The 16,612-nt window shown below is 35.4% G+C and overlaps 2 protein-coding genes across 3 annotated transcripts; one reads left to right on the top strand and one right to left on the bottom strand.

The window, feature by feature from the left end:
* Positions 1–398: 398 nt before the first annotated feature.
* On the top strand, positions 399–1,915 carry LOC141387561 (coiled-coil domain-containing protein 130 homolog). Of its 2 annotated transcripts, none has more exons than XM_073957447.1 (3): positions 399–495; positions 600–1,201; positions 1,261–1,915. In XM_073957447.1, exons 2-3 carry the CDS (start codon positions 629–631, stop codon positions 1,795–1,797), a joined length of 1,110 nt encoding a protein of 369 aa, XP_073813548.1. In that variant the 5' UTR covers positions 399–495; positions 600–628; the 3' UTR covers positions 1,798–1,915. The 2 variants fall into 2 exon arrangements, with proteins under 2 accessions (XP_073813548.1, XP_073813547.1); XM_073957446.1 differs by having other exon boundaries at positions 467–537.
* On the bottom strand, positions 1,816–4,168 carry LOC141387562 (microtubule-associated protein RP/EB family member 1). The gene is made up of 3 exons (XM_073957448.1): positions 3,647–4,168; positions 3,033–3,570; positions 1,816–2,067 (listed from the first exon to the last, which is right to left on the bottom strand). The coding sequence occupies exons 1-3, from the start codon at positions 3,780–3,782 to the stop codon at positions 1,917–1,919; spliced, it is 825 nt and encodes a 274-aa protein (XP_073813549.1). The 5' UTR covers positions 3,783–4,168; the 3' UTR covers positions 1,816–1,916.
* Positions 4,169–16,612: the final 12,444 nt, after the last annotated feature.

The raw sequence follows: 16,612 nt of genomic DNA, 5'->3' as shown, positions 1-16,612 counted from the left end.
TATGCTTGGTTTACATTTACGAAATCCACTCGATTTCAACTGTCAATTCCATAGGTTAAACGTCAAATGAAATCCAGATGAGATTTCATTTGACATTTGAGCTATGGAATTGACAGTTGAAATCGAGTGGATTTCGTAAATGTAAACCCAGCATTACGCTATGAAATTGACATTTGAAACCCAAACCCACTGGGTTAATCCGGTTAAGTTCATACGTATAAATGGATTATTAGGTTTATTATTTAAATCAAATTTACAAAAATATGCTCTGTTTCTGAACCTGCAAGAAGCTACTATTTTTACTACGATAACAATTTTCACAAAAAAGGGGAAAATAGTACTGAAATAGACAAATAGGCAAATGTAAACATAGCATAACAGTTCAATTTTTATGACACTACTGTTTTTTATTTCGATTTTTAAAACCCTATCAGGGCTTATGGATTTTGTTTTGCTCCCGATGTTTATCGCATTTTCTTTCTTTTGAGTCTTTCTGTACGTATATTTAATTTAAATTATTTATTAAATGTATTAAATGTAATGTACCAAAGGCTAATACTTAATTGAATATTTTATCTGATGAAAATCTGTTTTTGCAGTTGAGCAAAGTTCCTGAAATCTTGGAAAGATGGGAGAACGCAAAGGACAGAATAAGTACTATCCTCCGGATTATGACCCAAGAAAAGGAGGACTCAATAAGTTCCAGGGTACTCATGCCTTGCGGGAACGGGCCCGTAAAATTCATCTGGGCATCATCATCATACGTTTTGAGATGCCCTATAACATTTGGTGTGATGGCTGTAAAAATCACATTGGAATGGGTGTACGATATAACGCTGAAAAGACCAAGGTGGGCATGTACTATTCCACGCCAATCTACAAGTTTCGCATGAAGTGTCATTTGTGCGATAATCACTTTGAAATACAAACAGATCCTGGCAATTTGGATTATGTGATATTGTCTGGAGCAAGAAGACAAGAAAATCGATGGGATCCAACACAAAATGAGCAAGTGGTGCCGGAAACCAAGGAAGTACAAAAACGTTTGTTCGATGATGCCATGTATAAATTGGAACATCAGGCTAAGGACATAGTAGCAGGAGAAAAAGCCAAGCCCATATTAGAGAAATTGATTGATCGTAATAAAACACTTTGGCATGATTGCTACGAAGCAAATTCCAAATTAAGATCAGAATTCAGGGTATGTAAGAGTTTGAGATCGAATGTAATAATGGTATTGATAATGGTTTTTAATTGCAGAACAAGAAAAAGGAACTTAAGGCACTGAAGGAAATCGATGACAAGTTATTGGCAAAAAGTAGTTTGGAAATTGATTTGTTGCCCGAAACGCAACAGGATCGTCAAATGGCTTCGCTAATGAAATTGCAAAGTAAATCCGCTTATGAACGCGAAGAGGAGAGGCGTCTAGATATCCTAATGAAACCCGCCTTGCCCAGTGCCACACAGACAACTTTTGGCGGGTTGAAAAGGCAGAAAGCCTTAAGTTCTCACCTGCAATATGATCAATTGGGTATAAAAAGGAAGCTGAATTCAGCCGAAAACCAAACAAACCAAAATCAAGATGAAACAGAAGCTAAGAAAGCAACATCAACAACATTAGATGTACATAATGAAAGTGATGATGTGAAAGCAATAGCGGAAGATAAAGAAGTTAGTACTGAACCAAAAACTGATCCAGTGTTGGTTGACTTACCCAAAAGTTTAGCTTTAGTCTGTGATTATGCCAGTTCAAATTCTCCATCCTCATCTCAACAGTCGGACAACGATAGTGAATGAAGAAGTACAGGAAAAACATTGTATTTTTATTTTTTATATGTATATATTTTACCAACATAACTTTTTTATTATAAAGAAGAGAAATTAAGAAAAAATAAAAAAATTAATGAAGAAACAATTCATATATCAGTTTCTAATGATAATGCTGGCATGATTTCTTCCGCAAGATCATCAACAGCGGCTGGGGGAGTATCATCTGTCGCATAAAGTATGGTTAGGGCACGATTACACCACTCAACGTAGATGTTATTTTGAACTGATTCATTGAGGCTGAAAATACATATGTATATGAAAAACAATACATTTAGAAATCAAATTTTGTGGATCGATTTGCTCGCCTTAGCGTAAATGTGGAACGCTGATTTTTGGATGAGGAATTCTTAACTATATATAGGACGTGTCTACGAAGAATTAGGACTGTATGTTATCTAGGGGATGAGCTATGGATGCCCAAATTATTACGAATATAGACGAACGAACAAAAAATAGTTACAAAAACAGGGGGTTACACATACGTTTTGGAACTGGTAAAGTGGACTAGATTACCCAACTGTACTAAGCAACCATCCCCCATCCATCGCAGCTGAGAAGCGTCTGCTGTCACAAAAAACAGAGTAGTTTACGCTCGGGGGTGCAGCCGTCTATAGGGCAAAGATCGATAATACCACCTGTGCCCAGATGCCCTTAGGACTCACTGCATCTTTTCAATATCTTATCAAAGCAGCCACATTTCTGGAACTGAAGATAGATCCAGAGCCCTAGACTGTCAGTCAAAAGACATAAGGGTGGACTTCCGTATCGTCATTTGCTTTGTGTCGTTTCAACTTCGTTAAAATATTTCACTTGCACACTCATACATTGTTCCTTGAAAATGCAACTAAATATATCAGAAATAAAAATGATACATGTATGCTTTTAACCTGCGTTGAAAATACGTATTTTTCACGTTTTGAAACACGTAGCTTCGCAGTTGTTAAGTACAACGGCGTTAAGAAACATAATAGTTCTCATATTTTCAGTTACTTGTAAAGCAAGTAACGAATGTCAGCCAAGCTTTCCTTGATTACTAGTCTGATGCCTTAGGCCATATTTATATTATAGCATTATTTAGGGTTAACCTTCTTTATGAGGATTTGTTTTACGTACATATATATAATGGAATTGACATCTAAACCCCAGTGGATTTGTTAAGTCCGGTTTTATATAAACGTACTATTAAATTTATTTGTACTTACATCACTTCAATTTCAGCCAATTTCTTATAGTACGTGTCCCTTTCGTGCTCCACCGATAGAATTTGTTCTGCCAATTGCTCTTGGGTCTCCTGCAGTGTGCGTATTGTTGACGGTGACACCTGGCGTTCGCCCTGTGGTTGCGCACCTTTGGGAGTTTTTAACGTGTCTGGCTTTGCAGTAGGCGCAGTAGGCGATGCTTTTGCGTTACCCAGTGTTTGGCTGCCAGGTTTCTTTATAGGTTTTGGGGCATTTTGTGCAGCCGCAGCTATGGCCGCTGGAACCCTTAAATTTTCTTTGCCCGCCGAATGAGTATCGAAGAACTTTTTGAACCATTGTAAGAATTCAAAATTATCTTGAAATTTTCCTTTAATCAAACGATCAATGGGTACAGATTTATCGAAATTGAGTTTGATAAATGCCGCTTGGAATAGCTTTAAATTGTAAAGGAATTCATGTTCCAATTTGGCTGTGGTTTTGATACGCTTTACACCAATACAATTGGGAAACAATAATTCCATCATTTGACAGTAGGCCACACCTAAAGGATAAAATAGAACATTAATCATGCAGTTACTTATTGCAACCATCGAAAAGATTTTGTTGTCAGTACTCACCAGAGCACAGCTCTTCAATCTTCTTGTGTTGGCCATGAACTGTACTATTAACCCATTCCAACATATCGTGACGTGACATTTTATCCACAGTGGCACTTGTAAGGGTCACTGTAGGTTTCAGTTCGGTTTTATGCATGATGAAACGTGGATGTGGATTTTATTTTTTCTTCTGTAATTATATTTTAATTCTAAAATTTATGGATGGCGATGAATGATAGAGGATGAATTTCTAACGGTATCCCTCACGATCAAATAGTTATGTAAATAAGTATGTAAGTATGTGCCGGCAGAGTATTTTCGAGATCTGCTTATGTCTCCTACTTTGATCAATATGAAATCTGTTTTTGTTTGGTTGGTATGCAGTGCTTCAAACTCTTTTTTTCTTGATGTTTGTATGTTCCTGCTATTCTTAGGATTCTCGCAAATGACGAGTACAGAGATGGGATTTGTGATTGGTTGAAAAAGATCAGTGCAAATTAAAATCCATGCGAAAGGCAGAGGATAATAACAACACTCAACTACAGTGGTGGCTAAATTTTTATTTACATATATCAATGATGCACAAAATTATACATACATATGTGTGACTGTAGTATTTGTGCTTTGTTCATAGCTGACATATATACATAAGTACATATGTAAGTACGTAGTACATATGAACAATTATAATGGGGATGATATCATGTTGATTAGGGTTATAACTTTTTTTCAATTTTTGCAAATATCAAAAATACCACATAGCCGTGTAGAGCATGAAAAACTTCTATGAAATACTGTGTCATTTTTTCTCTATCGCGAAAAAAGTTTCCGCACCAAATGCATTTACATAAGTTCTATAATGCATTATTTAATTTTATTTGTTATAATGAAATATACGATTTTCGTAATAACTTATTAATAGCTTTAATCTAATTTAAAATCAGTATCAAACCATTCAATTTGTTATCAAATCGCGATATTTCAGAGCATTTAATGCACCTTTGATAATATTGCAATTTTTTGTTTTTCTATATAAACTCGCGAATTTTATGTTTGTATTTATTGCACCTATCGGACAAGGTAATAGCTGCCCAGCAAAATGTTCGATGCCAAAGATGACATTCAATCATGGGTGCAAGTGATCTAGCATGTCATCTTTTTAGCATCTTCATCGATGAATTTTATATGAGCGTGGACCCCAAAAGATGACGTTCTTTTCTGGATCCTAAGCATGTCATTTTAACCAATGCGTTGACATGTCATTTCCACCAATGCTTTGGCATGTCATTTCCACCAATGATTTGACATGTCATTTTCACCAACCCCTTGGCATGAAATTTTCATGTATTGTTTGGAAAATGGAAATGCTGTATTGAAATATGGTTTTCATGAAAAACAAAACTCTTTATTAATTCAAACGAATTCATGAAATAACTACAATTAATTTATCAGTTTAGTTATTCAAAAGTTTACATCCAAAATTGCAATGTAATCACCACCGCTGCATCGCAAAAGATTACTTCCTCCGTTCTCCGCAACTGATATTCTTTCATCTTACAAAAGGTTTTTTCAATTATCTTCCCATCACCAGTTCAGATTTCAACATGGACTCCAAATGCACTCCTTTAAGTATTTTTATTTCGTAAATTACTTTTATTTTATAATTTTCTTATTTTATAACAACATTTTGGTAATTTATACTCTTTTGTTTAGTGACGGAAATATGTAGGGATCTACAACCCGGCTTGCTTTAGGGATCTCTAAGAACAAAATGTAACGAACGGGGAGGAGAGACTTTTTATGGAAAATACCATTTATGCTTAATTAATTTATTTTTAATTGTTTATTTCCAAAAGTAGTTTCTTCTTTATTTTCAGATTCTTGTTCCTTTCGTTTCGGACTTTTTTTTTCAAATTCCAAGAAGCGAGATTTGATTGATTTCATTCTATGTGAGATTTAGAACAGACAAGGGAACTTTTAAAATAGCAATGTGTGCAGTCCGATTCTATTTTTAGCTCGATGGTTGGGACTTCATATAATACCAATTGTTTAGAAGTTTTAGTTGTTTGATATGCAGGAAATGTAAGACAACATCACGACGACAGTTCTAACAACTTTGGTCTGTTCCAGAAACTGCAAGAATCTACTTATTTTTACTACGATAACAATTTTTCCTTTATGTTATCGGAAAAAATAGTAAAAATTAGTAGATTTTTGCAGTACTGGAACATACCAAAATGAAAATAAACAGGTGTGTAAATAAAAACACAAACATCATCTCTATTGGATAGATGGAATGGGTACAAATGCTGATGAAAAGATCGGATCTTTCACGACTTCCTTTGCATTGGTTCAAATCCTAATAAAAAGATCGGATCTTTCACGACTTCCTTTGAACCAATGCCAAAGATGACATGAAATCACGTCATCGCAAAGAACCCCTTCCGTCAAATTTTGCTGGGTGTGTTCCAGAACTAAAAAGTTTTTACAATTTTTACGACTTTTATACATTTTACTCGAAAAAGCGTTCCCGTACACAAAAAAGTTGTAAAATGTTCACTTCTCTTTAAACAAAAATGGCGCTGAATGACGCTCTCTTTAAAAACTTTTTACACGACAAATTTGGGCGAGTAAAAAAATAGTAACATGGTTGCCGGCGTCTGATTGGCTGATACGCCGACTTTAGCATTTGTTCCAGTTTTTTTGACGTATTTTCGATTTTTCCGTTCCCGAACTATTTCAAAAAACGTGTGTGTGAGAACAAATTTTTTGCCGTTCTCTCTTTTACGAGTTTTACCATTAAAAAGTACGGGAACGAAGCTAATATGTAATCATTTGCAACGAATTCGCGAAAGTTACAGACTGTTTTTAATGATTTTGCCTGTGATTTCTTTTAATATTTCTATTACTTTTCTATTAATATTTATTCAAACAAAGCAAATTTAAATTTTTAAAAAGAAAACATATCCAAAGGACTTTAAATCGCAGTCGGTGCCGAAACTTTTTTAACCGAATCGAAATAAAATACGCGTTTTCATTATCAGGACAATATTCCGCCCATAGTACTGGCGTGGTATTTTTTTAGTTATGGTTATATGTTGATATGCTGCTGTGCTTCGAAATTAAAAAAAAAACTGTTGATGGAAGTTTGGTGCGTTTCTTGTAGGTATTGTACAGAATTCACAAACTGTAGCTCGAGATACTCGAGGCCTTTACATTTATCTGTTTGCATAATATATCATTGTATGATTTGATAAACGTACATATATACATTTTCCTTAGACATATTTCAGACAAGCCATCAATGTCATATATATGTATATGATATGTATACATATACCCAAAACCTTTCACATCTACCCACGAATTTTGAGGAAAATTGTACATAGGTACATTATACAATCTACTCGCTGAAGTCACTTCGAGAGAATTAGCGTTTTCATAATATTTCCTTTCTTAAAAGCCGAAATAAATCGCCATAATTTTCGTCCGCAACAACGCGCTGGGGATTTACTTAACCTATATAACAAAAATCTTTGGTGTAGCGCGAAAAAAAAATTATCCTTTTTATACCCTACACCACTATGTGGGAAGGGCATTATAAGTTGGTTTTGGCCAAAAAGTATGTAACGCATCGAAATAATGGTCGTAGACCCATACATATACACATATACCAAAATGAATATAGAAAATATCAATATATCAAATGGAAAGTAGAAAATATCACCTTTTCAACGATGTGAAGTAGGTTGTCATAGGTGGCCAAAGAACAGAGATATCGCAATAGTCGGTAATGCATTCATTTTTCCATTTTTTGTGCATTCGCACTACAGGTCGGAATTTTGATCGGCTCCTCACGAAATTTTGGGGGTTGATGGAGGTCTCACAGAGAAAGAAGACTATTGATAGTTGGCGTACATCCCACTTTTCCATTTTTGAGTTGTACTAACGATGGTTGATGAAGGTCTGTGTGGTTACCCTAAAACTTGTAACAATTTGTACCAATTGTTGCTAGAAGTCGTCTGTTAACACAAAAAGCCAGTAAAAGAGAGCGAATCGAGAGAGACATTTTGACAGTTCTTTTACTGAAAGTTTGCAAATTCTTGCTGGACAAATTTCTTTCTAGCAAGTACTTGTAACTCTTCTTCTTCCCGAAAGCAATTATTCGGTGATTTATGTTTGTGAAAATTAAAAGCAAATTTATTGTGGAAATAGCAAGCTTAATATTATTGCTTTTTCGGAGAACAAAGTTGCAAAGTGGAAAAATTCCTTTTTTGGGTCATTTTCTTTTTTATTTTAAATAAAATACAACATTTTTGTTCCCTTTGGTTCCTTTATTGGCGGACAAATTGTTCTGTTTTGGCAAGTCAGCTGATTGCTTCCTGGTTTTTGCTGGCAAGGTGTCTATTTACTTTTTACAATTTTCTTGCAAAAGAGAATAAAAACTCTTTATTCTCTGATAAAGTTCTTGCTGGACAATTCTTGCTGGGATAGTAACCAGACAGACCTAAAGTAACTGCTTAATAAATTTTTACGCTACAATTCAAATTTTTAAATTAACGGAAATTCAACTAAGTTAACTTAAACCTATCAGTTACAATCGTAACAATATATCGATCGATATTGCGCCCACCAGTCATTTAATTTGGTCACCATATATTTTAGACCTTTGGGCCATTATATCAGGAAACATGGACTTGCCCACGAAAAATATATTGTTACGATTGTAACTGATAGGTTTAAGTTAACTTAGTTGAATTTCCGTTAATTTAAAAATTTGAATTGTAGCGTAAAAATTTATTAAGCAGTTACTTTAGGTCTGTCTGGTTACTATCCCAGCAAGAATTGTCCAGCAAGAACTTTATCAGAGAATAAAGAGTTTTTATTCTCTTTTGCAAGAAAATTGTAAAAAGTAAATAGACACCTTGCCAGCAAAAACCAGGAAGCAATCAGCTGACAATCAGCCCAAAATAAGACCCTCTTCCAAATAGACTATGTCGGCCCATTCATTTAGCTACATCCCCCGCAAAAATTTTGAGATTTATTGGCGGACAAATCCATATTTTTGTCGGCAAGTTCTTCATACGCCCAAAATTCTGAAAAACTCCGAAATACGAAAGTTTTTTTTTATGAAAAAAGTGTTTCACTCCACAAAGGCTTTTTTACTTGTTTTAGATTAGAAAATTTAGACTTTTGGGGTATCTGTGGTCGAAAAATGTTTGCACTTAAAATTGTGGACAGGAAAGGAAACTAATTATGTATTCCCTTTTTGTTAAAAATATTTGATGGTGGAGGGTATAAAAAGTTCGGTCCGGCTGAACATAACGACTTCTTACTTGTTACTTTATGATATCGAAGAAACAAAAATAGTAAAAACTAGTAGATTCTTGCAGTTCTGTAACAGATCATATAGTTGATGACTGACATAGTCATCCCTGCCATAATTATTTGGACAACTTTGAAAAAAATGATGTGTTTGGTTTTTTACCGGATTAGTCTTCTACAAAAATGTTAAAAATATTCTGGCTAATCCTTTACTAGAGTTCTTAAAATTAGTAATAAATTTTAACAATTCAAATGTAGTTTTGTACTTTGTAATGGAAATAAAATTTTACTGCGTGGAATAAATATTTTGACAAAATTGTTCTATTGGTTTTTAGACCTCAACAATTAAAAATGTGTTATTCATACTTTTGATTATTATCAGTAAAAATACGGTAAAAGTAATATATTTCACACACATCTGTACCGTTAGGGACCCATTTACGGATCGATATTTCAAGTATATAAGAATATTCAAGAAATTTATCATTCAACAACATTTTCGATGGTTTTCTCTCATTATCTCTGAATGTTTTGCGGATTTCGATTTTTTTATGAGACTAAGAACATTTTATATCTTACAAATGTCATACTTGAAAGATATAATTTTAAGTTTGAACCCGAAATACGCTTCAAACGTGTTCCACAAAACTTACCATAGTGGCAGTGTTCTGCAAATTAATACATAACACTTCGATCGTTGTTATGAAAGATCCTTCAAAGTGTCAAAACATCACAGAATCTACATATATATAAAGTAGAAACATTTTTGTACATTTGTTTGTTTGATGTTTATGGACTCAAAAACTGCTCTTCCTGAAATGATCCGGAGATATAGCATCAGAATCAGAGGTACTCCCAAAAAATTTAGAATGGTAACAGATAATTTTTTGATATGTGAAGGAAATAAATTTGCCAAATTATATTGAAATCGGTTCAGATTTGGATATAGTTCCCATATATATTTTCGGTCGATTTCATGTATTTTATGTATTAAACACGCTATGTCCAATTTCAATGAAATTTGGAATGTATGACGGAATTGGGCCTAAAAATAAATTTACCAAATTATATTGAAATTTTAACACAAGCTTCACGAAATGTGCATTTTTAGATGAATTATGTTCAAATATATTTTAATCTGTCCAAAATATGCCCTGCCACAATGAATGTGTGGGGTAAATGATAAAAAATTGCAGTTGAAAGAAGAAAAGTTAGATGATAGCGAAGCCGCGCTCTACAGCCGATATATCAGATGAGCCTCTACCAAAGGCGGAACATGTGACATAGTGGTGGTTGTGTGGGTTCGAATTTTCGGATTTCCGGATTTCCTTTTCACTTGCAAAAATCATTGGTTATTAAGCTCGGCTCTAACGAGAAATTAATTAAAAAAATAATATTAAAAATGATCTTCGCCTTAATAGGCAAAATTTTCAAACAAAAGTAAATGATTTTTTAATTAATTTAATTAATCGAGCTTTTTATGACCTAAGGAAATTACATTGAAAAATTGATATCTAGCGAATTCCTACACACACATCAACCGCTATGCGACGATCGTTTCGCTAGTTGGTTAGGCTAACATCCTCCGGCATATTAGATGTTGTTGTTGCTAGATAATTTTCCCCATTTTGAGCCCCTATTTATACATCCAAGAGTGCAAATTTGCATTTGTGAATTTCAAATTGAAGCTTTTTATTTCAAAAGACGATTCATTTGTCCCCCTTCTATTCCAGAAATCAATTTTTCAATATTACATTCATATTACAGCCAATGGCTTTTTTCCATCGTAGACTGTATATGTCTTTCACATCGAAGGATTTTTTAAGTGGATTGTGGTTCAGAACGCCAAGACGTCAAAAACATTGTCTGTTATTGGCGACGACTCAGGTTCGAATCCCAGCCGGGCTCAGCTGAATTTTTATTTTTAAGTTTAGCAACAACAACATCTAATATGACTGAGGATGTTAGCCTAACCAGCTAACGAAACTATCGTCGCATAGCGGTTTATGTGTGTCTAGGACTTCGCTAGATATCAATTTTTCAATGTAATCTCCTTAGGTCATAAAAAGCTCGATTAATTAAATTAATTAAAATCTCACAAATAAATAATGGGAAATAAAAATTCAGCTGAGTCCGGCTGGGATTTGAACCTGGGTCGTCGCCAACTAACAGACAATGTTGTTGACGTCTTAGCGTTCTGAACCACAATCCACTTAAAACATCTTTCGATGTGAAAGACATATACAGTCTACTATGGAAAAAACCATTGGCTGTAATATGAATGTAATATTGAAAAATGTATTTCTGGAATAGAAGGGGGACAAATGAATCGTTTTTTCTAATGTCTTGGGGTTCTAGTCTTAATAGAGAGCTTGTTTTGACATCGAAATTGCTCCCAAGATGGGGATTCTAATTCTGTCCTATTTACCGGAGTGCAACGTCTGCAATTTCACATTTTCTGCCTACATCGTGCATATTTACGGCGTTTTTTGTAAAAAATAAACAGATAACCGCAGCAATATTTGATTATTAGTTACCTTTATTACCGAAACTGTCATTTTATATTTCGTTACAACTTTTGACATCAACATTCCCTTCTTCTTCTTTATTTGCGTATCCGGTATTCGGATGTAAAGCGATCATACAATAGTATTGTTTACATATTTTAAAATATAGCTCTGTTCCAGAACTAAAAAGTTTTTACAATTTTTACCAGTTTTACACATTTTGCGTTCCCGTACACAAAATTTATATGAAAATCGTTTACGACTTTTACAACTTTTACGACTTTTACCACTTTATAAAGTACGGGAACAGGCCATATATTTCAAATATAGATATTATTTAGTTGTAGGTAAGCTCCTGATTTTTAGCAGCATTTAATAAATTGATTTTATCTCTGTATCCCGTCGAGTCTTGAATGTTTTTTAGCCAGTATACCTCTCTCCTGCCTCTGTTTCGGTTTCTTTCCATTTTGCTTTTTATAATGTTTTGCAGAAATTTTTATTTTTCATTTCTCATAAGGTGACCCAAGTACGAGATTTTTCGGGATTTTATAGTATGCAGGAGTTGACTATCATTGTTAATTCTATTTTTCTATTTTTAAAATTCTAAATTTGAACGCTTCGATTTTCTTTTCATCTGCACTTTTGATTGTCCAGGTTTATAATAGCACAGACCAAATGTAGCATTTCATAAATCTTATATTTTACGTCGTGATTTGTTAATACGGTTTTATATTTAAAAAGGTGTCTCTGGTAATCTCTATTCGACGTTTGATTTCGTTTGACGTTTATTAACACACAAAGGTAAATAAAGGTTTTTACTCGTTCGACTCTCTCGTTATTTATAAGTAGCGTTGTGCCAAGAATCAAATCTCTCCTGCTGACAACCATATATTTTGTCTTTTTATACCCTCCACCATAGTATGGAGGGTATATTAAGTTTGTCATTCCGTTTGTAACACATCGAACAAATCATTTGCGACCCTATAAAGTATATATATTCTTGATCAGGATAAAATTCTAAGACGATCTAGCCATGTCCGTCTGTCCGTCCGTCTGTCCGTCTGTTGTAATCACTCTAGCGTCCGCAATAATTGAGATAGAGTGTTGAAATTTTGCACCCGAGGGTCTTTTTTCCATAGGCAGGTCAAGTTCGAAGATGGGCTATATCGGTCCACTCTTTGGTATAGCCCCCATATAAGGTACCACCGGATTTGAGGTATTTTGACGTTCTTCGCCACATTTGCAGACCGAATTAGCTATAATTTGGCACTTAGGGTTCCTAGTGATCAATAAACTTATATCTCAAAGGATATGGGCATAGGTCCATGTTTTGGTATAGTCCCCATATAACGGTACCTCCCGATTATCGGTATTTTGAGAATTTTAGCAAAAATTTTTAACCGAACTATCTGAAATTTGACATTTGAGGTACTCAGTGGTCATGAAACATCTCCACGAAACATCGTCAACACAGGTCCATGTTTTGGTATAGTCCCCATATATCGGTACCTCCCGATTTTCGGTATTTTGAGCATTTTAGCTACAAGTTTTAACTGAACTGGCTGTAATTTGCCATTTGAGGTTCTCAGTGGTCATGAAATGTCTCCACCAAACATCGTCAGCATAGGTCTATGTTTTGGTATAGTCCCCATATATCGGTACCTCCCGATTTTCGGTATTTTGAGCATTTTAGCTACAAGTTTTAACCGAACTGGCTGTAATTTGCCATTTGAGGTTCTCAGTGGTCATGAAATGTCTCCACCAAACATCGTCAGCATAGGTCTATGTTTTGGTATAGCCCCCATATTACGGTACCTCCCGATTTTCGGTATTTTGAGAATTTTAGCCACAATTTGTAACCGATCTATCTGCAATTTGACATTTGAGGTTCTCAGTGGTCATGAAATATCTCCACCAAACATCGTCAACATAGGTCCATGTTTTGGTATGGCCCCCTTATAACCGTACCTCCCGATTTTCGGTATTTTGAGCATTTTAGTTACAATTTTTAACCGAACTAGCTGTAATTTGACATTTGGGGTTCTAAGTGGTCATGAAACATCTCCACGAAATATCGTCAACATAGGTCCATGTTTTGGTATAGCCCCCATATATCGGTACCTCCCGATTTTCGGTATTTTGAGAATTTTAGCTACAATTTTTAACCGACCTAGCTGTAATTTGTCATTTCAGGTTCTCAGTGGTTATGAAATATCTCCACCAAACATCGTCGACATAGGTCCATGTTTTGGTATAGCCCCCATATAACGGTACCTCCCGATTTTCGGTATATTGAGAATTTTAGCCACAATTTGTAAACGAACTGTCTGCAATTTGACATTTGAGGTTCTCAGTGGTCATGAAACATCTCCACCAAACATCGTCAACATAGGTCCATGTTTTGGTATGGCCCCCTTATAACCGTTCCTCCCGATTTTCGATATTTTGAGCATTTTAGTAAAAATTTTTAACCGAACTAGCTGTAATTTGACATTTGATGTTCCCAGTGGTCATAAAACATCTCCACGAAATATCGTCAACATAGGTCCATGTTTTGGTATAGCCCCCATATATCGGTACCTCCCGATTTTCGGTATTTTGAAAATTTTAGCTACAATTTTTAACCGAACTAGCTGTAATTTGCCATTTAAAGTTCTCAGTGGTCATAAAACATCTCCAACAAAACATCGTCAACATAGGTCCATGTTTTGGTATAGGCCCCATATAACGGTATCTCCCGATTTTCGGTATTTTGAGAATTTTAGCTGCAATTTTTAACCGAACTAGCTGTAATGATCGGTATTTTGAGTTTTAGCTACAGTTTTGTCTATTCAATAATAATCGTCAATATACATATGTCTATTTTTGGTATATTCACCCATATAACTGTACCTCCCGATTTTCGGGTCACGAAATTTCTTCACTAAAATTCGTCAACATGGGTCGATTTTTGAGGGTCTACATTGTTTTGATGAAACTACCCTCAATTTGACTCTTGCAGTTCCCTGCAGCTATAAAACTTTTCCGCGAAAAATTTAAAGATAGGTTGACTTTTTGATATAGCCCCTAGCTGAAAACATTTTTTTTTTTTTAGATTAGATAACACTGTGCAACAAAATCGAGGTGAAAGTCTGGGTCACGGAAAATTCCTCTTGGGGAAGAAAGGCATTGGTGAGTATATTATGAACCCCGACAGATCCGCCGTTAGTCGAATTTCCGCGTTATGGCGTGATGAAATTTTTGTTAGAGACACTGTGGGCCATCAGGAATTAGCGTTATATCTTTGGTCACTTTTGCTTAAGTGCTCTACAAAAACAACAAACAAAGATATAATGCTAATTCATGATAGCTTACAAGTTCTCTTGCAAAAACTTCATCACGCCATAACGCGGAAGTTCGACTCACGGCGCATCTGTCCTTCGGGGGTTTTAATATATACACACCAAGGGCTTTCATCTCCAAAAGGAATTATCTCTGTCCCAACATTTGTGTTCACAGTGTAATTTAAGCAATAGTGGGAGGTAGTAGGAGTCTATCCATTGTCGAAAAGTTGTTACACCTAAAATTGTGAAAGGACCCTAATTATTCCATTTTAATTAAGACTATTTTATGGTGGAGGGTATAAAAAGTTCGGCGCGGCCGAACTTAACGACTTTTTATACCCTCCACCATAGGATGGGGGTATATTAAGTTTGTCACTACGTTTGTAACTACTCGAAATAATCATTGTAGACCCCACAAAGTATATATATTCTTGATCAGCGTGCAATTCTACATCGATATAGCCATGTCCGTCCGTCTGTCCGTCTGTCTGTCTGTCTGTCCGTCTGTGGAAATCACTCTAGCGTCCGAACGGATTGACGTAGGTTGGTGAAATTTTGGGAAAATATGTTATATTTACGTAGGACTTTTGGTATTGAAAGCGGGCTATGTAGGTCCACGCTTTCGTATAGCCTCCATACAAAATGACGCGTAACGCGTCGTCGTTTTAAGGAATTTTTAAGATATTTGGCCCATTTTACCACCGAATTGGTTGTAATTTGGTACTTTGTGTCTCCAGAGGCCAACAAATATTCCTACCAAAGTTGGGTTATATAGGTCCACGTTTTGGTATAGCTCCCATATAAGGCCCCATATAAAGTACGCGTCGGTTGTAACTTTGTATTTTGTGTTTCCAGAGGCTAAGAAACATTTCTACCATAAAATGTTTATATAGGTCCACGTGTTGATATAGCCCCCATAATACAATATCTCCCGATTTTCGATATTTTGAACGTTTTAGCCTCATTATCATACCGATATGGCTGACATTTGGTATTTAGTCTTCTTTAGGCGTATACAATTTCCCCCAAGAAATTTGTAGGTATAGGTCCACGCCATCATATAGCCCCCATAGAACGGTACCTTCCGAATTTCGGTATTTTGAAGGTAGTGGCCACATTAATCCACCGAAATGGCTGAAATTTGTGGTGGAGGGTATAAAAAGTTCGGCCCGACCGAACTTAACGCTTTTCTTACTTGTTACTTGTTTATATTTATCCTGAGATCTATGGTGATCACTTCCTTACGGTAGCGTAAAAACAAACCACACGAATTCTCTCTTTATTTCTCATTTCCCATTGCTTAGTAATAGGGAGAGTGTCTTACCACTACTAATACACGAACTCTTCTGAGCACCACTGCCTGAGATCATATATTTCGCTTATGTGCGTGAGTTTGTCTAGGAGTTTCTGTAAAGTAGATATGCTGCTGGCAATTATGGTAGTATCATCTGCGTATCGTATATTGTTTAGGCGGCCATCAGACCATCTGCTTTTTCACATGTATGTTGTCACTTTGGGTATACTAATATGCAGAACAGCTGATGTCATACATGTGAAAAAGCAGATGGTCTGATGGCGGCCTTACCATTTTGCCGTGTATTTTTACGTCCATGCGTTCTTTTTCAATAGATTCACGAAATATTCTTTGGGAGTATATATTGAAGAGGAGGGGTGATAATATACACTCTTGTCTAACACCTTTAGATATGGGGACTTCGTCTGTTACTTCGCCGTTTATTTCAAGGCTCGCAGTCTGACTCCAATATAAACTTTGTATACATCTGATTTCCTTTTGTTCTATTCCAATATGGCTAACTTCCGTATTGTCAGTT

Source organism: Musca autumnalis, unplaced genomic scaffold (assembly GCF_047663935.1).
Source record: "Musca autumnalis isolate F117 unplaced genomic scaffold, ASM4766393v1 scaffold_5, whole genome shotgun sequence".
Classification (NCBI taxonomy): Eukaryota; Metazoa; Arthropoda; class Insecta; order Diptera; family Muscidae; genus Musca; species Musca autumnalis.
Note: the sequence above shows the minus strand (reverse complement) of the source record. Positions and strands in the feature narration are given on the sequence as shown.

What these genes read in the sequence shown, in the direction of transcription:
- LOC141387561 (XM_073957447.1), top strand. Translation starts at nt 629, where the DNA reads ATGGGAGAACGCAAAGGACAGAATAAGTACTATCCTCCGGATTATGAC. An exon ending in AATTAAGATCAGAATTCAGG is followed by an intron (nt 1,202 to 1,260) that starts GTATGTAAGAGT and finishes TTTTAATTGCAG; the next exon opens with AACAAGAAAAAGGAACTTAA.
- LOC141387562 (XM_073957448.1), bottom strand. Translation starts at nt 3,782, where the DNA reads ATGCATAAAACCGAACTGAAACCTACAGTGACCCTTACAAGTGCCACT. An exon ending in GATTGAAGAGCTGTGCTCTG is followed by an intron (nt 3,571 to 3,646) that starts GTGAGTACTGAC and finishes TTTATCCTTTAG; the next exon opens with GTGTGGCCTACTGTCAAATG. An exon ending in TTGGCTGAAATTGAAGTGAT is followed by an intron (nt 2,068 to 3,032) that starts GTAAGTACAAAT and finishes ATGTATTTTCAG; the next exon opens with CCTCAATGAATCAGTTCAAA.